The sequence below is a fragment of the Schistocerca gregaria genome, chromosome 5 (assembly GCF_023897955.1).
Source record: "Schistocerca gregaria isolate iqSchGreg1 chromosome 5, iqSchGreg1.2, whole genome shotgun sequence".
Classification (NCBI taxonomy): domain Eukaryota; kingdom Metazoa; phylum Arthropoda; class Insecta; order Orthoptera; family Acrididae; genus Schistocerca; species Schistocerca gregaria.
The window spans coordinates 77,351,082-77,373,153 of NC_064924.1; the positions used below are offsets into that span (position 1 = coordinate 77,351,082).

Consider the following 22,072-nt stretch of genomic DNA (forward strand, 5'->3'; position numbering starts at 1 on the left):
ACTGGAACATGGGAATTATATGCCCGTTACATAAAAAGGGGATAAGTCAGAATTTAGAAATTATCGTGGAATCACTCTCTTGGACGTAGCACATGAGATATTTAGTAAAATGTTAGCCTCCAGACATGAAGGGATGCTAGAAAGGATATTGGGGGACCATCAGGTTGGATTTAGCAGGAACAGATCCACGATGGATCACATATTTTTATTAAGATAAGCGCTAGAGAAGTTTTATGACAAGCAACTACATCAGTTGTACATTTTAGGCAAGCGTCCGACAGCCTACATAGGAAGAAAATTATACAGATCATGAAAGAATTTAGAATCCCACTAAATCTGGTCAATTTAACGGAAATGACAATGAAACCAACAGTGTGTAAAGTAAGAATAGAGCAAGAACTTTCCGGTGAATTCCAAGTACATAGGGGGCTGCGGCAGGGAGATGAGATCTCTACAATGTAATTTAATTTAGTTTTGGAACAGGTGATGCGGCAAATACCGATAAACCCAGGAGGAGCAATACTTAATCGGCAAGTTCAAGTGGTAGCACATGCGGATGACGTAGCATTAATGGCAAGGAATGTAAGGCCAGTAAAGGGGAACTACGATACGTTAGAGGAAGCAGCAAGTGAATTAGATTTAGAACTAAACATAAATAAAACAAAGTACATAGTGATGGGGGAGCCCAATATAAAAGGATAAAAGAATTCAATAGTAATGAATGGGAAAGAATATGAAAGAGTGAAAACATTTAAATATTTAGGTTCTGTAATAATGGAGGACAATAAAGTAGCAGTAGAAATTGAAGAAAGGCTAGAGAATGGGAATCGTTGCTATTTGCGTTGCAGAACGTATTTAATTCCAGGAATGTTAGTAGGAATACAAAAATCAAAATATACACGACCATATCAAGACCTAAAGTAAAATATGGAAAGCCGGCCGAGCGGTTCTCGGCATTTCAGACCGGAACCGCGCTACTGATACGGTTGCAGGTTCGAATCCTGGCTCGGGCATGGATGTGTGTGATGTCGTTAGGTTAGTTAGGTTTAAGTAGTTCTAAGTTCTAGGGGAGTGATGACCTCAGATGTTAGGTCCGGTAGTGCTCAGAGCCATTTGAACTATTTTTAATATATGAATTAGAAGGCCGGGTATTGACATTAAAGGAAGAGAATTGATTACTGAAATGGGAATGAAAGATAGAGAGAAGGATTTTTGGAACAGTTTAGAGGGCAAGTTGGCTGAAGAGTAAGAACAAATTTTTGGACAGATGGATATTGTTGTTAAAATGAAGCAGGGAAGAATAAGATGGACAGGACATGTAGAGAGAATGACGGAGTATCAGGAAAGTTTTTATGGGAAAAACTGACGGGAGAAGGAGAAGAGGTAGACCCAGGAAAAGGTGGTGCACTCAGCCTCGTGATGCCAATTGAGGAGCTACTCGACCGAATAGTAGTCAAGAATACCATCATAACGATCGGAAGAGCGGTGTGCTGACCCCACGCCCCTCCTATCCGCATCCTCCACTGAGGATGGCACGGCGGTCGGATGGTCCCGATAGGCCGAGTTGCATGAAGACGGAGTGCAGGAAAACGTGGCTGGACAATATGGAAGAAGATCTAAAGGCGATGGGAATAAAAAATTGGAAGGAAGGCGATGGACAGAGAAGAATTGAGGCAGGTGATACAGGAGGCCAAGGTTCTTCAAGGACTGTAGAGCCAGCCAAGAAGAATAAGTAGGCGATACTACCGCCATCTATATACGTGTGTATCGCTTTCCCATCACTGTGTAACATTGGAGTACGTATTGTTTTCGAAAACCAGGCTGTCGAATCGTAGCACAGTTGCATATAACGTGACCGGTAAGCCAATAACTCGATTGTCGGCGCGGGCGTTCCTACGACAAGCAACTGCTGGTCCCTGCTGCAGCAGCGGCTGCCGAAGGCGGCACAGGGGGGTTGAGGGTGGGTGGTTGTGGCGTTGAGCGCACCGCGCCGCAGCCGTTGGGGACACCTGTCAGCCGCCGGGCGCGCCGCTGCCGCCGCCCCCGCCGCAGCCATCCACCCCCGCTGGCTATCAGGCGCAGGCCGGCGTGCCGCCCCCCGCCGCCAGGGCGCGGAATCACGGCGGGAGACGCTCGGCACCCACTTCTGCTCTCCTCATCTGCAGAGGCCCAACTTTACATTGACGCCTGTCACGTTGATCTCCAATACAGCCCAACGACGCCCTACTTCTCGATACAGATAATCGAATCGCCACATCTTCACACAGGACCAATGCACTCGTGCTCTTGTGCTCCAACAAGAAGGCAACTGCCCCTCGACTTATATTGTAACAGCAACGACTAAATACTGTAACGTACTGGAGGTTTTGGAGAGGAATGCCAGTTTGTGCAAGACATCTTTGTGGGTTTGGTTACACCCAGACATGTTTCAGAACTTTTTATGTGCAGTCTTCAGTACGTTTGTTTACATCCATTTGGGGATAAAGTGGACGTTTGCATTTGTTTACATACATGACATGGCGCTATTAGATATTTATGCTAGTAGTAGACTTCAAGCTACTAGCATAAATATCCAATAGTTCCATGTGATGTATGTAAGCAAAAGCTTACATCCACTTCAATTTCAAATACACCATAAACCTAGAAACATTAGACATATCGTAAATCAACTCACTGATACATGTCACAGCTCTATAGTGTTGGCTAACAAATGTAGGATCATTTGTCAATAGTCGCTCATTTTACAAAAGTAAATATTTTGTAACGGAAGTTTCTTCAAAGGTTAACATGTAAAAATGTGCCAGCAGGAAAATAGACAAACTCACTGAAGACAGCACAAAAAGTTGTGGAACATATCTCGCTGAAAACAAACCTACAAAGGTCGCGCGGTTTCAGACTGTAGCGCCTAGAACCGCTCGGCCACCTCGGCCGGCTCCGTTAATTTCCTTCGATACTATGGCACTTTTTATCGCTGTAAACATGCCTCCCCCTTCACTGACCAGTCTGTCTCTGCGGTATACATTCCAATCTGAGTTTAGAATTTCATTACTGTTTACATCGGGTTCAAATGGTTCAAATGGCTCTGAGCACTATGCGACTTAACATCTGTGGTCATCAGTCGCCTAGAACTTAGAACTAATTAAACCTACCTAACCTAAGGACATCACACACATCCACGCCCGAGGCAGGATTCGAACCTGCGACCGTAGCAGTCGCGCGGTTCCGGACTGAGCGCCTAGACCACCGCGCCGGACTGAGCGCCGAGACCACCGCGGCCGGCTTACATCTGGTTTCAGCCAACTTTCCGTCCCTGGTACTATGTGGGCATTGTGACCGTTTACTAATGAGAGCAGTTCTCGGACCTTTCCATAGACGCTCCTGCAGTTTACTATTAGCACATTGATGTTGTTAGTTCGCCAACCGCCTGTATGAATTGAGGATGACCTCTCAACCCAGACGGTAGGTGTCACTGGTGCCGACATAACAATTTGCAGTCGGTTACACCCAGTGCTGTCTATAGCCGCCTGCAGAGCACATCTCGGATGAGACCCCCCGGCAAGCAGACAGAGTGAACACTGGCCTTCTTCCCGACCTTTCCGCTATTTCTCTAAGGGGCTCCATCACCTGCCTAGCGTTGGAGCTCCCAGTAACTAATAAACCTCTCCCCCCGTGTGCCTGCTCGGACCTTGTTGAAGGAGCGGCCACATGTCCAGCCACAGGCAGAGCGGGCGATGCTACACATTGACCCTCCGCCTCGTGCGCCTCGAACGCCGTTGAACCCACCATTCCGCTTGGGGAGAGGGTGGCCCAACCGCGCCCAGTACCCGCGAAGATGTCTCAACAGCAGGGACCGTGGGTGAAGCATGTAACACCTGGGGTGTACCATTGGACGCACCAGACTCCTCATTGCCGCTACACTCCGAGGCAGCAGCCTGAAGTCGGCTGACCGCGGCCATCAGCACGTTCAGCTGTTCGCGAAGAGTGACCAGCTCCTCCTGCGTCCGTACACAGCAGTCACACATCCTATCCATCCTAAGAAGTCAACAATTTACTGTAGAGAGTTAATCAACTTTTAACTAGACTGCTAATTCACTAAAGGCGGCTGATAGCAGACTAAACTGTGGTTACCAGACACTTCTTGTTGGAAACAATGAATAAGCACTAACTGTCACTGCACTGTATTGAAAACAAACACTAAATCTATGGAACACTATTACTAGTACTCGAAAATTGAAGCTTCCTAAAAGAAAAAAAATGGAAAAAGAAGTGACAAGTAAGAAAAACACAGTTAATACTTAAATTTACGTAGGTTGCTGCACAGGAGATGTGAAGCAGACGGCAGTTACGACGACAATGGGCGATTTGACTCTATGACGCGTCGCAATTTTGTGCAAAGTGTCCGTGTGGAGTCTTTTGTTTCAAATGTGCGTCCCTGTCCCTGAATATTGACCATTCTTCTTCCGAGGAGGGAAGAAATACGTGTTGAGATATGTTTTGTTTTTCCTGTGACGAATAAGGTACAGTATTCTGTTATGTAGCCCGTCTTACTGTTGCAGTTCACTGCGCATGTCTGAACTGTTGCTATTCGCAGGGCACAGATGGCGGCGCTGATTCCAGCCACAACAGTGCAGCTATCTACTACATCAGTTAGTTGAGGTTGTGCTACCTATACCCTGCCACAATTCAGGGGCGATGGACTGGTCAAGGGGATCGCGTGAATGACCCTCTCGTTCAATGGGCCTAACTACGTTGAATATCTAGGCATTTAAAGGCAATTGGTGTATGCATAACTCATCGTCAATGTGCAGACTTTACACGAGTATGTGACCAACGCTTTTGAATCAGTCCGAAATGTGCCAGGTGAATTTGAAAGAGTGTGTGATCCATCGCGAAGAAGGCCTGTAGGATGTCTCAAGATATTTGGTAACCATATGCCTCTCTGCCTAAAGTGTCTTCTCGTAAGCGCTGCTAGTGATTTCAGGACATATGATCACAACTACTCTTCTTTTATTTTTGACCAGTACTACCTTCTGCAAAGCCACTGCGTATGGAATACGTCAGTAAGTAAGTGTGCGAAAATAGCACTACTGTGGCCTTTTCCCGGGACAATATTAACTGGAAATTTCACCTATAAATGCTATTTTAAGAAACCATACTTTCATTGCGTGCACTGCCTGAGGTGGAGAACATAGATCCCTTGTTTTTCCGTACTGATAACTGAAACGGGACAGCAGCTAAAATCTTACGTCGTTGTAAAGGTAACTTTTCGGTTCTTACAGAATTTTGTGTGGTGCGCAGGAATAAAACAAAATGCCTGGATATCTGGTGTGGCGTGAGCGCAGAGTGCAAGGCGGCCAGTAGAGTGTGTACTCACCAACTAAGTTTACGCTGCAGAGCGTCAGCACGCACGCCCACACGTGAGCCATGGCTCGGCTCAGACGTAGATCACCTCCTGAAACAAACACGCCGAGTTCTGAGCACTGTGGGACTCAACATCTGAGGTCATCAGTCCCCTAGACCTTAGAACTACGTAAACCTAACTAACCTAAGGACATCACACACATCCACGCCAGAGGCAGGAATCGAATCTGTCACCGTAGCAGTCGCACGGTTCGGGACTGCAGCGCATAGAACCGCTCGGTCACAGCAGCCGGCCTCCACCGAGTTCAGGCGCACTAGTTGCAGCAGTAGAAAGAAATGTCGCACAGCAAAGAGTAAACTTATTAAAAAATTCCATTAACCATTTTCACATAAGAAAGACCACTTCAGACACGTGATCAATGGCTATACCCTGTGTCGAACCTCATATAAAATTTCTTTACTGGCGGTGTAACAAAAATTTGAAAGGAAACACAAAGATTTGCATTCTGATAAGAATATGACTTTAAGAGAAGTGTTAGAAATGCAGTCATTCTACCTATCTTACCAGGAAAGTACTTGGGCTCGAACAAACAGATCTGTATGAACGTTCGTTTGGTTACAGGACCATTATGTACCTCAGAATGTGCTGGTGGGTGTCGTTTCTCTGCAAAACTCTGCAGTCATGCTCTGATATCACTGTAGATGTAATTGTAGATGCCATACGCAGTGCAGCAATCTTAACTATAAATGTAAATGCGGAATGTCAATAAAATGCTCCAAACAATACGAATGACTGCAAAACGCAAAATGCACAGTAAAGAAATGCAAGTTGATCGCATGGCGTATTTTCACATTCTATAATATCAGTGTTGAACGCCACGTCAGTGACACTTTTGAAGTTGTTCGCTGGATCACCAATATCGTAGCCAGCGTTCTACCACGCGTAATACTCCCGCAGATAACTGATTGTAAATGACGGAATGCATATTCATGATAAAGAATCTGTCGTGCAGTTTCGACTGCACATTACTGGAACATAGTTTAATGAAGTCTGTTACTCCCTTGGCATATATTTTATATTGCCTGAAGAAATACACATCCAGAGGTTTTGCATATTTTGTAGCTTTAAGCGGAATGATTTTTGAATCTACATGTTTTCCGCCAGATGCTTCCAGTAGTACTCGTTCATCCTTATGTCCAGACCAGGTGTCACAAAGTACTAATGACTTTCTCGACAAATGTGGATTCAAAACTGACAGAAAAAACGCCTTCAAATGTTGTTTCGCCATCTTCCCACTCGCACTTGCATCGACGACGACATTTGGAGGGCACCGCGTTTCTATTTCCCTTGACACGCAGGGTCCAATCTTTCCACTGGATCCTTGGAAGCAAATATAGAATTTGTCTGCCAATTGTCCGTCCATTGATATAACAACATAGTCGTATAACTATGTGTTGTACATTTAACTGGTTGCAGTGTTTCTCTCCCCTTTCATGGATAATGTTCTGTCACAAGAAAGTTCATAGTTGAGCTGACTCTGATCACAGTTCCATACTGAACTAACATCGATGATTTCTCTCGTGATATGCTCATTGACGTCAGCAACAAACGTTCGAGCTCTTTCAATCAGCTCTTCTTCGTCATCCTTATCTTTTCATGCTTGGAGCATAGTGATACGGTGTGATGTTATCCTGAACTCCTTTTTCAAATTAGTAATAAATCCTAGTGAAGCTGGAAAGTTTGTACAAGCGAGATTTCTGGCTACGTGCAATGCCCAATGTTGTAAACGCCAATAATGAAAGGCGGAACCGCATTCTCGAGTTTCATCGAATTTCGCCGTTACATGCTCCTTGATGGTCTCGAACAGGTGTGTACGATTTCCTTTGAAAACTGTGTTTCGTTCTCTTTTCTTTGCCACGTAATCCAGTATGTTTTTAATACTGCTTTTAGACTTCAGTTTAGGGTATCTTTTCAGAGGCTTGTCGTATGTGTCAAAATCACTTACGTGATAATCATCATACATGTTCTCCAGTGTGTTGTCATCAAATGTCGTTATGATACTTGCAGCTTTAACCTTCTTCTTGGAAGACGGTTGGTATTCACTGTCACTGTTTCCATCGCCTCTTCCCACACTTGCCGTAGCGCTACCGTTTGCAATGAGTTGTTCGTCATTATCATCCCTATCATCATCATTATGTGTTAGTGTTACAACAGTATCTGTTTCTAACTTATGTTTATATTTCTGCACTATAATAGATACCAGAAAATATGCGAATGATTCGTCTTCTACACCAATACCATCTTCACGAAGAAGGGTTCTTCGTAACTTCATCTCAACCAATCGCAATACATTAGCAGGATTGATTACCAATCGCCGAGCAATCTGACGCTTCAATACACAAATAATGTCACAAAACGCAACTCCAGAGGCACACTGCACCGTTCCTACTGGTCCCGACTGGCGTCCCGGCAGGTCAGTGTGCTATGCGGTATGTCATACGCAGAGGCCTGTAACGGACGACTGCAGAGTTTTGCAGATGCGGGAGTATCACTTGTGCAGTAAGAGAACTTTACATTATTTTTCACACGATTTTGGTGTAGTTGTGTTTGTTCGAGCCCAAGTACATTCCTGGATAGAAGATATACTACCGGGGGAAGTTCATGAAATTTACCGAAAATGTCGATTTTCAGTTAATTTATTATTTATTTGTGGAACTCAGAGACACTAAGTTCACAAAGCTTCAGTGATGAAATGGCGTCAGAAGTGCCTGAAAAAGAACACAGTTCGGCAGTGAAATTTGTTGCAGAACAGAATTAAATGGGTGTTATGTAGTTCAACGCCCTGATGACAATGATGGAAACGAACTTTTATCTGAGCTAGGCTGCGTTTCTTACGTTGTCGCGGCGCTTTGAAATTTTGTTATGTTAGGAATATTATTGCCTAGTTGTGGGAGTGGGAACGTTTGGGGGAGATAGCCACTTGTAGTTGCATAAGTTAGTCGACTATCGGCTCTCTATGAGGTCAAGCAGTATCGATTCTTGACTTGTGCACATTCGCTAACGTGAAGAATATTGTTTCTGCATGTTCGCGTGTTTCTTGTATTCAACGATGTCTGGGAAGCGTGTTAATTCATCATATCGGTTCTGTTATGTGTGTGGCGAGTTTACGACTAAGTCCAGAGGACATTATATTTCACCGATCGTCAAAAAAGCATGAGAGTTTTATTTGGAATCGAACGTAGGTGAGGGTTAGTGTTGGGCACTACGCAATTGTTGCTCATGTTGCTTCCGTTTTTAAAGGGGCTGGTTGCGTGGAACCCAGACATCTATGTCAGTAGTGGAGGGAACTTACCACTTTACAGATTGCTACTTTTGTTTAACGAAAGTAACGGGAGTCTTAAGTAAATCATAACCCACAGTTTCTTATCCAAATTTGGAACCTGCAATTCGCCCAGTTCCGCATTCTGATTCTCTCCCAGCTCCAAAACCAGCAACGGAGTGGACACTGGAAGAGGAAACAGGCGGTGGTAGCGACAAACCAACGGATCATAAAGATCTTGACTTCACGGCGTCTGCAACATAGAGCTACAACCACAGCCATTGTCTCAGGCAGAACTGAACGATCGTCTAAGAGATTTAAAACCTTCAAAGCGGCGAGCAGAATTACTTCGATCTTGCCTTTATGAAAGTAACTTGTTACAACCAGACACTAGTATTGCATTCCATTATAGACAGTTTGGTCTTTCCCCATCTTTCTCAATGAGAAAGAGTTTGATATACTGTAATGAAGTAAATGGACTGCTTAAAAAATTTGGGATGATTCGCAATAAGGAAGAGTGGTGTAGATTCCTGAAAGAGTAGTCTCAAAGCTGTTGTCTTACATAACGGAAACGAGAAACCTTTGGCACCAGTGGCCCATTCCGTTAGAGAAAACCTACGAGAACATGAGGCTACTCCTGAGGTATACTGGCTATTAGAATCAGAAATGGAAAATCTGTTGTGGCTACAATATCGTGGGACTTCTTCTGGGAATTTAGATTGGTTACACAAAATTTTTCTGTTTCTTGTTTTACTGGGATAGTAGGGAAGCTAGGACCATTATGTTATCAAAGAGTGGCATTTCAGGGAAATCTTCAATCTTGGTGAAAAAATGTGTCGCATCAACTCTTTGGTGAGAAAGACAATGTGCTGTTTCCACCACTCGATTTGAAACTGGGTTTTGTGAAGAACTTTGCTATAGCAATGGACAAAGATGGCCAGTGTTTTCAATTTTTACTAACTAAATTTCCTGCGATTAGTACTACAAAAATTAAAGAAGGAATTTTCATCGTGCTCAGGCCATGACTTTATGAAAGATATTACCTTTGAACAGCTGCTGACAAATACTGAGAAGTCAGTCCGTCTTGAGTTTAGAGATGTATGATGCAGTTTCTCGGGAAACGTAATGTCTGAGAATTACAGGGAACTGGCAAAACACCTGTTTAACTGTTACAAGCTATGGGGATGCAACACGCCTCTGAAATTACATTTCCTTCATCCTTATTTGGATTTTTTCTCCCCTAATCTTGCAGATGTGCCTGATGATCATGGTGAGCTATTTCACCAAGGTATCGCTACCATGGAAAGACGATATAAGGGAAGATGGTCACCAAACCTTTTGGCCCATCCTACATGAAGTTTCACCACCAGCCCACATATGGACACTTTGCAGGAAAGGTTGCTGGCTTGCAAGTACATTTCAAGCTTTATTCAGCTTTCTCGTACTATTTTCATTTTATTTTATCTTGTGTAACACAAATAATTGCTTTCGTTTCTGTTTATTAAGAAACTTCAGGCTCGTCTTATATTGTTACTGAGTCATTTCCCAGTTAATAGAAAGTGGTATATGTAGCATACCTTTCCAGAAAAATGTGTACGTAATGGAACATTTCTGATTTTATTTTCGTAATCAGCGTACGTAATTTGGTGAATAACTCATACTTTCATCTCACAGCAAGACACAAAGTTCAAATTTGTCGGACTGTATAATAAAAATTGTGACGCAATCTTCCTGCCACGTCCACTTTTTGAAGCAACACTTCAATTCTAGCTCGGTAAACAACGATTCCGTGGATTACTTTCAAGCAAACTTGTAAGTGATGACTCACTTACAGGTTAGTGGCGTATTCGGAACTCCTAAAAAAGTGTGTTCTCTGCAAAACTCAGAATGCAAGAGAGTCTCTAAATTCACTCATACGAAAATCACATTTTCATGTACTACAGTTTTCAGAATTGCAGCTTATGGTGCAGGTCTTGTATTTAATGATGGGAACGCAGGTAGGATGAAGTTATTAGAGAGAATGGTCTTTAAGGAAGGAAATTTCACTCAAGACATCTTAAGAAAAATAGTTTTACAAAGTCTCTCTGCAGATGAAAAGGTGGTTTAGAGAAAACTTTATGTTGAACTTTAAATCCCATTTCCTGAAAAACCACTTTCTTAAACTTTGTATAACTTTTCCTCAGAATATATGAACGCTAGAATTATAAACCTTTTGTACGCTTATTTCTATAAACCCCATAAATGTTGCCTCAAGATTAAAGTTTGAAGTTCTTAGTACAAGCTGAAATATGGGGCGAAGTGCTTGGAATTTTGCATGAATTTTTACTATACATAAGGAAAAATAATTAAAAATTATTATAATTCTCCTATTCAATAAAGTCAAAAAACTTCATGGAACAAGCTTGCTGTATGGAGGGAGATGAGAAAATTTTGTAGAAATCTCTTAAACAGTTTTTGAAAAATAAACGTACTTACTGAACTTTTTGAAAACAAAATTTTTAAATTCCCTAAAAAACGTAAATACGTATGTGTAATCCAAAGGACTTAACAGTAAATGTGTTACATTCACGTAACGCATGGTACAGAATTGTGAATTTGCTCCATCCCTTAAACAGTGTGTGTTTTTCATCACGTCGTTACTTACAGAAAGCATTGCTTTAGAGAAAACTTTTGACATTGTTGATTACAGTTTACTCTTTTGAAATTTGGACGGTAACAGGGATAAAATACAGAGGCGGAATGCTTATTCACAGCTTAGCCAGAACAAGGTTGCAGTATTTTAAAAACAACTGCATAAGGTGCAGGATATTCCAGAAATCCGACAACATTTGAAAATGCCCTAGTTCACGTAGTAATGTAAGGAGAGAGTTAAAACTTGACATACATTCCTGAAATGACATGCGGTTTCACTGAAACCGTAAGCGAGCACAAAAATTGTCCAAGAGATGGCACTGAGTAGCAACACGTCAGTGACGCTGCATGAGACTTGTGTGTAAAATTAGCTGTACAGAGAGAGGGAGTCACATGCGGCAGCAATCGCGGCATGTTGGTTTGCCAGAAAGACGCTGTTAGTGAAGCTTTACTATAGACTCCGCCACGGCAGCTGTACTATACTGTCGCCATGAGAAGGGTATTCGAACTGGTTAAAGTCGTGTGAGAAGTGTCGATATGAAGATAACGAAGCTCGAAGCCACGGCTTGTTTAGGCGATCGGCCACGTGTGTGGGCGACCAGGCACAAGTGCTGCTGCAGATCTTACAGTTCGGGAAGAAATGGAGACTTTAGCTGGTTGATCTCGTGGCGATGTCAGCGCACGTGGAGTCGCACGCCGCACCGACATTTCGCGAATTGTATAATGAGCGCAAAAGCATACGTTGCAATGTTACTCGTACAGAATCCAGCGTCATCACGAATAGCCACAAATTTTGTGACGCGTTGAGCATTTGCGGTGTGAGCACTCCAAAAAATGGGCGAAGATGACAGTTGATTGTTCGACGTGTTGTGGATTGACAAAGCACATTCCACACTACGAGCGTCGGTCGACGCCGACATCTGCAGAATTTGCGACACCGAAAATTCTAAAACTGTCGTGGAAACACTGACTGCACGATGACAAAGGTAAGCTATGGTTTGGAATCATCACATCAATCGTGATCGCAACCTTTTCCATCGAGAAAATGTGAGGTGCTGCTTTTCAGCGAGGTACCCCGATAAGTTACAGAATCCCATCGTCCCTAGCCTGTCTGGTAAACACTTGCCTGAAGGTAATGCGGGGTGCTACTTTTCAGCGAGATACGCCGATGTAGAATACCGTCGTCCCTAGCCTGGCTGATAAACACTTGCTTAAAGGTACGACTTTTATGTAAGATGGCACCCCATCCCATACTGCTGCACGTGTGAAAGATATCTGAAACACATCGTTTGGTGAGGGATGCGTGCAGAGACGCTGCTTCGTCGTGCTTGCCCCCCAGGTCCCCATGCCACAGTCCTTTTGATCATTGGTTGTGGGCTTACTCGAAGCCAAAAATCTACATCGGTCATCCAACCCCACAAGGAATGCTAAAAGACAACATTCGACGTCAATTTTTCACTATACCTAATGATATGCTGTACAGTACTGTACGCAACATTGTCTCTCGGCTACGGGGTTGGTGAATCACGGCCTACATGAAACTTCCTGGCAGAGTAAAACTGTGTGCTGGACCGAGACTCGAACTCGGGACCTTTGCGTTTCACGGGCAATTTCTCTACCACGGTAGAACACATGCCCGGCTAAGGCAAAGATCCTGTGTTCGAGTATCGATCTGGCACATAGTTTTAATCTGCCAGGAAGTTTCATGTCAGCGCACGCTCCACTGCAGAGTGAAACTTTTATTCCTGCACGGCCTACATGTTAAGCATTTGTTATAAAGAACATCGTGTATGCTAAAAATGAATTTCTATGCTATCTATTGCTGTTATACAATGCGAAGCGCCATCTGTTGGTTATTTTATGAACTTTTTTGGGTTCAATAAAATCCCAGGTCATTTCAAGCACGTGTGTCAATTTTTACTTCCCTGCCTATATTATTTCGTATATTGAATTTTCAAATGCTAACGGTCTTTTGTGTCACCCCTCATGTGTGGGGTAAGATTGTGCAGCAAGTTTCCCATCCAGAGATCGGGTTTGAATGTTGCTTGCTGCAACAAGACCATGTTATGCTTCCTGTGAGAAAGTTCTTCCGGCGCGTGACGGAATTACACAGCACAGGACACGTGTGATGGTTCTGTGTTGTGCATCACGACGGCTGTGTCCGTGTGGGGAAAGAACGTCCCAGACTGCCAGACTGCATTCGTCATTAACAAACCGGACCAGCACGTGGTGTGATCGCAGCGGTGGGGAGGGAGGATGGGGCTATCGGCTTCACACCATCACCTCTTGTTTGCATAGCCTGCAGTTTATACAGCAGGCGTTACACTTCGGACGTGTTAGAGCCGGTGGCTGTGCGCTGTCTTCTAGTTCTCCCTTTTACAACAAGATAACGCAAGGCCTCACCTACCTCAATACAGCGAGTGTTCGAGTATTCCCCTGGCAGGCACGTTCTCCACTCACTATAAGCGTCTATCCACGGATTACTGAGAGAATGCCACGCCATCACCCACCAGGCACTGCGGTTGATGAACAGAGATTGGAAACAGCACGGAACAACGTACTCTTATCTCCTCGAAGCTCAGTCTGACTCGATGCCCATGCTTGCTAGAATCACTGTTGCTGCTAGAGGTGGCGTAGCGTGACCCACAGGTTACCCAATGATTTATTCAAGTATCCTTCCTTTTATGCTGTATGTATGCGATAAGTTTTTTTTTTTAATGAATGGCTTTTGGACGGCACTCGTACAGCCAGCTTCAGACCATAAAAAACAACAGCTATCTGTTATATCCATATAAACTCAAGTAAATGATCTATGTAAATTAATATATTTACTACATTATCATATGAAAAGTTCTCTTTTCCTATGCTCTTATTTGACCCTTTTTTATAAAATCATATAAGAGCTTATACATTTTTGTGCCTTCTGTTGTTAAAAGTATTTTAACGTTTGTAGGCAAAGCGTTTCCAGAAATCATCACATACTCGTACTCTAATAGTTCCGTAGTTTCATACCTCCTGTGGCAGCTGAAGGAAATGTGATTAACGTCTTCCTAACTGGCATATTCACATGAAGAAGATCATCTTGAGGCGGTAGACATGTTGCCGGAATCTCACGTGACTGAAGCGAAATCGTGCCACTGTCACTACAAAGTTTCCATTGTGTCTGCAATTTTAGTACCAAGGATGGGAGATTAGGCGTCAGGGCAGCATAGTGTCTCTCTTTAATTTCGTACGAGCGTTGGAGATTATAGTCCTTTTGGTAAGAAGGGCTGCATTTTATCATACGGGGATGAATCAAATGAAAAACTGAAATTTGTAATAACAATTCGAAATTTCGCGCCGTTACCTTGTTAGATGGTAAGCGTGCTACAAACAACGTGCAGAATGGCCTGTAGGTGGCAGCACAGTGCAGAAGCACACATACCGTCGCAGTATCAGTATAAAGATGGCCGCCCGACTTGCGACTTGCACTAGGGAAGAACAGCGTTCTCTTATTCGGTTTTTGAGTAGTGAAGGTGTGAAACGTATTGAAATTCAGTACGGTGATGCATGTTTGTCACAGCAGCAAGTCTACGAATGGAGAAGGAAGTTTGCAAGTGGTGTGACTTCAGTGGAAGATGCTCCTCGTCCAGGTCAGGCACAATGAGTTGTGACTCCACAGAACATTGCAGCAATTGAAACCATAGTGAAGGAAAACCGCCGAGTGACACTGAATGACATTGCAGCATGTTTACATATTAGTCATGGGTCACAGCATACCACATTGTGCATGACGTACTCCAGTTTCACAAAGTGTCAGCAAGATAGGTGCCACGGCAGCTGACTCCTGAAATGAGAGAACGATTTGTTGATGCTTGTGAAGAACTTCTTCTGCGCTTTGAACGAGAAGGTGATGTCTTCCTTGCAGAAATCGTTACTGGGGACGAAACCTGGGTTCACCTCCTCCCACCGGAAACGAAGAGAGTGAGGAACCCAGAACCTACCCCAAGTGATTTCCATATGTTTGGACCACTCAGAGACGCAATGGGAGGGAAGAAGTTCCGTTGTGATGAAGAGGTACACCACGAGGTGCGTGAATGTTTGCGCGGACTACCAGCAGAATTTTTTTCTAAAGGATTTCATGTACGTTGTAAGCGCTGGAGGACTTGCATTGAGCGTGGGTGAGATTATGATGAAAAGTAATACACTTCTGCTCAATACATAATATTCAAAAAATATTTAAAGTTCTTATTTGAGTCACACTCGTATTTCACTGTACTAGCGTATACACCTTCCTTGACCAGGGTATCTACTTTTCCAGTTTCTTTTATACTGCTGTGCACTTCTACCCATAATACCTGCTGTCATACCGTATTTCGTATTGTTGACGTCGTAGTATTTTAACAGCACCATTGCTCAGTGTGCGTCTGATAAGGTTCCTTTTTTTTCCTTTTGCGTATATGATTCCCTCCTAAACCGATATCAGTTCTGCGGTGGTTATGGAAGCAACTTCAGGGAGCTTGAATTTGCCCGCTCTATTAGTCTTGCCTTGTACGAGTCCACTTCCAGTCCCATCTGAGTAGGTCTGTCTTGACGATGGCCGTGCTATAAGTTGTTATCTAAACTTTTCTCATTCGGTGAACGTTGGCTGAACGCCGGAAGGCGCGTCTTGATATTTAGCTTCACTACGGTGTTAGCGTAGGGCGTGCTGAAGCAGCTTATATTTTGGGAAGTGGTGACGTATTAGCGGAAAGACGAAGCACATAGACGAAACATTGTTATAAAATACGTCTAAGGATAGTAGTTTGTTCTTAATCCGATGCCTGCTTGCATATCACTTTGTAGCGAGACCCGTCATCTTTGTCGATAATTTGTCATTTAACAAATGAAAAGGTTTCAAGGGAAATTTGAGGGAGAAATATTATCTGCATAGTTCTAATCACATTTCATTTATTTTCACAAGCAAAGCGTTAGTTGGAATCGATTTGAGTGCTCCGATACAGGCAGCTTAATACTGGCACTTAACCAGTTGCTCTAGTATATTTTGCATTGCTGAAGACGATAAGATAAACTCTTGTTTTCTACATTCTCGATCATCCTGTTTTAATGGGCAGCAAAGTATGTTTTCATGTTTATGTATCCAAAATAATCTGCTCAGAGCTGGCTGACACACTTCATTGTAAAACCTTGCGCACTTCGTAAGTCACGTAAGGGCTTCTTGTTCCATTCGCATATGAATCCAAGCAGAAATGACGACCTGGTATCGGTACGCGCCCTTGTCTTGTTTTTTCCATTGTATCTACCCCTGGTATACTAACAGAATTTAAAAATCCATTCTACATCTATAACTACATACATAACCCTGTTTGGTGCGTGGGGGAGGATACCTTGTACCATTAATAGTCATTTCCTTCCGTGTGCCACTCGCAGCCACAGCGAGGGAAGTTGACTGTCTCTATGGCTCTATATGAACCCTTCTTTTCCTAACTTATCTCCGAGTTCCTTACAGTTAAAGTATGTTGGCAGCAGTAGAATCGTTCTGTAGTCAACTTCAGATGCCTGTTCTCTAAATTTTCTCAATACCGTTACTCGGAAACCATGTCGCTTTCCCTCCAGGGGTTCCCATACTCACATGTTGTTCAAAACTACCAGTAACAAAGCTAGCAGCCCGCCTCTGAACTGCTTCGATGTCTCCCCTTATCCGACCTGACGTGTATTCCGAACATCCGAGCAGTACTCGACAATAGGTGGCACCAGCGTCCTGTACTCGGTCCCTTTGCTGAAGCACACTTCCCTAAAATTATCCCAATAAACCGATGTCGACCATTCGACTTTCCTACGACAATACTCACACGCTCGTTCTATTTCATATCGCTTTACAAAGCCACACACAGATATTACATTGAAGTGACTGTGTCAAATAGGACACTACTAAAGTTGTATGAGAATATTACGTGTCGTTTTTCCTTCTCATCCGCATTAACTTACTTTTTTCTACATTTAGGGCAAGCTGCCATTCATTACACTAAATAGAAATTTTGTCAGGCATCTTTTGTCCTCTTCAACTCTTGGACACCTTTCCGTGCACCACAGCATCAACATCAAACAAACACAGTTTGCTACTCATCCTGATCGCCAGATAATTGATGTATATAGAAAATAAGAGCAGTCGTATCACATTTCCCTGGACACTCATGACGATACCATTGTCTCTGACGAACACTGGCCGTCGAGGACAACGTCCTTTGTTCTAATACTTAAGGGGGGTAGGACGTCAAACGGGCCGACTTGGAGCAGGAGAGTCACCACAGGACATTTTAATTTCTACTATCTATACCTTTACAAATAAATTCGTAAAACTTTGTCACCGTGACCACGAAGGATAGAGGACTCACACTCATCGCAGTAGAAGTTAAAAAACGTAGCAAAATACCTTTTTTACATGTGAAATTTCATCATTTTTCACTTATTACTGGCTGCATTTGTTGCTATTGGCACACTCTTCTTTCTAAGTAAGAGAGATTCTTTGTTGACTTTCGCACAGCATGCAAACCATAGTTACAGGTGTATGAAACTTTAGAAGTTATTTAATTTATAAAAAAATGAATGAACTGTTACATTTAAAAATTTTTAATAGATTTGGAAAATTCTAGAGTTTCATACACCTATAACTATGGTTTGCATGCTGTGCGAAAGTCATCAAAGAATCTCTTACTTAGGGAGAAGAGTGTACCTATTGCAACAAATGCAGCCAGTAGCAAGTGAAAAAATTATGAAATTTCACATGCAAACAAAATGTGTTTAATTGCCTTCTTTGAGCTCCCACTGCTATGAGTGTGAATCCTGAATCCTTCCTGGTCATGCTGTTAAAGTTTTATGAATTTATTTACAAAAGTATAGACAGTGGAAATTAAAATGTCCTGTGGTGCCTCTTCTGCTCCAAGTCAGCCCGTTTGATGTCCTACCCACCTTAAGAAGACTTCGAGCCAGTCATCTATCTTGGAACCTATTCCACAAGTTTGTACCTTCGTTAACAGTCTGCAGTGGGGCACAGCGTCAAATGCTTTTCTGAAATCTAGGTTTGTGGAACGTTCCATATTTTTCAGTGTATCCTTTGAGAAGAGACCGAGCCGAGTTTCATGCGAGCGTTGCTTATTAAAACCGTACTGATTCCTGGACAGAGGCTTTTGGTGCTGAAGATAGTTTATTACATTCAAACTCAGAACATGTTGAAACGTCCTGCAAGAAACCAAGATTAGGGATACGAGTATTTGTCTGTAATTCTGTGGGCCCATTCTTTTACACTTCTTATACACAACACAAAAGCTGCGCTTTTTCCAGTCGCTAGAGAATTAGCCCAGAGCGAGTTGTGGAATTAGCGACTCATGTGTTTTCAAATCGTTTACTTCTTTATCTACGCCAGGGATGCTTATGTCCACATCATATGGGGCTCAGTGCGATGGTCAAATGACGGTATGTTTGTACCGTTCTCCTGCGCTAAAGATTACTTAACCCTCAAACGAAGTTGTGCGTTCCTTTCCAATACCATTGAAACTGTACACCCCTGCCACTTCCTCTACTGGCCATTCTATTGTTGGAGGTTCTACGTCCCTCATTTTTGGTCCACATCGACCTGCAGACAAACTGGAAACGCTGCCCAGTTTCCAGCTTCCTCAGTGCACAGCTGTGAATTTGGGTCGTGCCATTACTGACGCCACGACGCCGTTAGCATTTCTATTGACCGTGTGTCCAAAATTTGTCAACTAAATATCATTTTATTTTCAGGTTTAGTCTTTTCATTTATTTTCGGTGTTACTGTGGCTTCGAGTTCTCACTCACGTATGTCAGTACTTGGTCCGAATTTTCCGGACTTAGTAAGAAAAGCGCCAGCAAAACTACAAGAGAAAGAAGAAGAGAGTAGCGATGCAAATCGTTTCGAAGACGAAAATGACCTTTCTTACAATAGTGAACGTGAAAATGATCCGTCTTACAATAGTGAACATGAAACTGCTTCAGAACAAAGCCGTGACTGTAGTGAATCAAATAATGTATAAAGAAATAGACATAGAGGGGAAGCATCTTGTATCTATGACAGAAATAGATAGAAGTGGTCCGCTTATGAACGTCAAACAAGTGTGACAACGCCAGACAACAACTTGTACTAGAAATTCCTGCATTGAACAGTTTTGTAAGCATTGGGAGACGCATGCAGTAGGTTGGAAGCATAGGACTATATGTCTACGAGTGATATGTTAGAAGGAACTGTGAATTATACCAACGTGAAAATTTCTTCATACGTAACAAGATTTTCTGATCAACAGTGCACGGAACTACGAGACATGAATGTCAGTCAACTTAACGCGCTGTTTGGATTATTATATTTTAGTGTCGACTTCTAATCTAATCATGAAAATCTTGAGTCTATGTTTGCAACAGTCGGCACTGGAAGAGGTACTTTCCGCGCCGCATCATCAATGAAGAGAGTGCTGATACTGCTTCAGATTTGATGATGCTGTAAGTAGGCTGTTTAGGTTTTTTTATTGGTAACGCCGCCGCCACATAGCGCTCTGTATGAAAATCACTGGCTGTGCTGTGTGCAGTCTGTGGCTGGTTGGCATTGTAATACTCGCCATTGTAGTGTTGGGCAGCGGCAGCTGGATGCTAACAGCGCGTAGCGTTGGCAGTTGGAGGTGAGCCGCCAGCAGTGGTCGACGTGGAGAGAGAGATGGCGGAGTTTTGAAATTTGTAAGAATTGCTGTGATGAACTGATATATATATTATGACTATTAAGGTAAATACATTGTTTGTTCTCTATTAAATTCTTTCATTTGCTAACTATGCCTATCAGTAGTTAGTGCCTTCCGTAGTTTGAATCTTTTATTTAGCTGGCAGTAGTGGCGCTCGCTGTATTGCAGTAGTTCGAGTAAGCACGATTTTTGTGAGGTAAGCGATTTCTGAAACATATAGGTTAATGTTAGTCAGGGCCATTGTCTTGTAGGGATTATTGAAAGTCAGATTGCGTTGCGCTAAAAACTATTCTGTGTCAGTTTAAGCACAGTCGTGTATAATTGTTCTAAGGGGACGTTTGAATTCAAACTAGCACACATGGGAGGAAGATAAATGAGCTTGCAGCAGCGACTTCTTGGATTATTGAAGGAATGGTCCACACAGTTCTGACATTTTGTAACTAATATTACCACGCATGCTTGGATGAAATGCTGGTTGGTTTTCGTGGGATATGCACATTTAGGATGTATATGCCTAGTAAACCAGAGAAATATGGGCTGTAATAATGACTTTAGCTGTTGCTCATTAAACTACTTTCTAAATATCTATGCATATACTGGAAAACACAGTGATGACGTTGGCTTGGCACCAGAGGAAAAAGCTTTCAGAAACCTATTCAGTTTGTTCTGAGACTACTAAAGCCAATTTACGGTATAAACATTACAGCTGACAACTACTTGGCTCTAGTGAATTAGTTTCAGAGTTGAAAGAACGAAAGTTGACCTATGTTTGTACGTTAAGGAAAAACAAAAAGGAAATCCCACCTGAATTCCAACCATCTGAGAGGCGTGTAAGAGGTTCAACACTTTATACACTGAAGAGCCAAAGAAACCTGTCAACTAAAGTGTAGGGCCCCCGCGAGCACGTAGAAGTGCCGCAACACAACGCCGGATGAGCCCGACTAATGTCTGAAGTAGTGCTCGAGCGAACTGACACCATGAATCCTGCAGTGCTGTCCATAAATCCGTACGATGGGGTGAAGATCTTCTGAACAGCACGTTGCAAGGCATTCCAGATGTGCTGAATAATTTTTATTTTTGGGCAGTTTGGCCGCCAGAGGAAGTGTTTAAACACAGAACAGTGTTCCTGGAGCCACTCTGTAGCAATTCACCACATGGGGGCTGTCGCACTATTCTGCTGCGTTTGCTCAAATCCGTCGGAATGGATGCAGGTGATTAGACAGGATGCTTACATACGTGTCACCTGTCAGAGTTGTATCTACACGTATGAGGGGTCCTATGTCACTCCAACTGCTCGCACCCCACACCATAACAGAGCCTCCACCAACTAGAACAGTACGCTGCTGACATGCAGGGTCCATGGATTCATGAAGCTGACTCCATAGCCGTACTCGCCGATCTGCTCGACCGACCAGGCAACATGTTTCCAGTCATCAACAGTCTAATGTCTGTATTGTTTGGCCCAGGTGAGGTGAAAAGCTGTGCGCCCTACTATCATCAGGGCTACACGAGTGGGTCTTTGGATCCTAAAGCCCATATCGATGATGTTTTGTTGAATGGTCCGCACGCTGAGACTTGTTGATGGCCCAGCATTGAAACCTGAGTTACGGAAGGGTTGCTTTTCTGTCATGCTGAACGATTCTCTTCAGTCGTCGTTGGTCCCGTTCTTGCACATTTGATGTTTTACCGGATTCCTGATTTTCGTGTTACACTCGTGAAATGGCCGTACGGGAAAATCGCTATTTCATCGCTTCTTCGAAGACGCTCTGCCCCATCCCTCGTGCGCCGACTACAACATCACTCAAATCTTGATAACCTGCCATTGTAGCAGTTGTAAGCGCTCTAACAACTGCGCCAGACACTTGCTGTTTTAACCAGGGGTTGCCGACCGCAGTGCCGTATTCTGCCTGTTTACATGTCTCCGTATTTGAATGCGCATGCCTATACCAGTTTCTTTGGCGCTTCAGTGTAGTTTCACGAATTACAGAACATTTATTTCTTATGTCCCTACAAAACGGAAATCTGTCATTTTAA

The 22,072-nt window shown here is 43.2% G+C and overlaps 1 protein-coding gene across 1 annotated transcript in view; it reads right to left on the minus strand.

The window, feature by feature from the left end:
- Window positions 1-22,072, minus strand: part of LOC126272930 (lachesin-like) — a 2,822,604-nt gene that overhangs the window by 1,733,602 nt on the left and 1,066,930 nt on the right. The window contains exon 4 of the mRNA XM_049976227.1: window positions 5,375-5,452. Within this exon, the coding sequence (XP_049832184.1) occupies window positions 5,375-5,452 (78 nt within the window). The remainder of the gene's footprint in view (window positions 1-5,374; window positions 5,453-22,072) is intronic.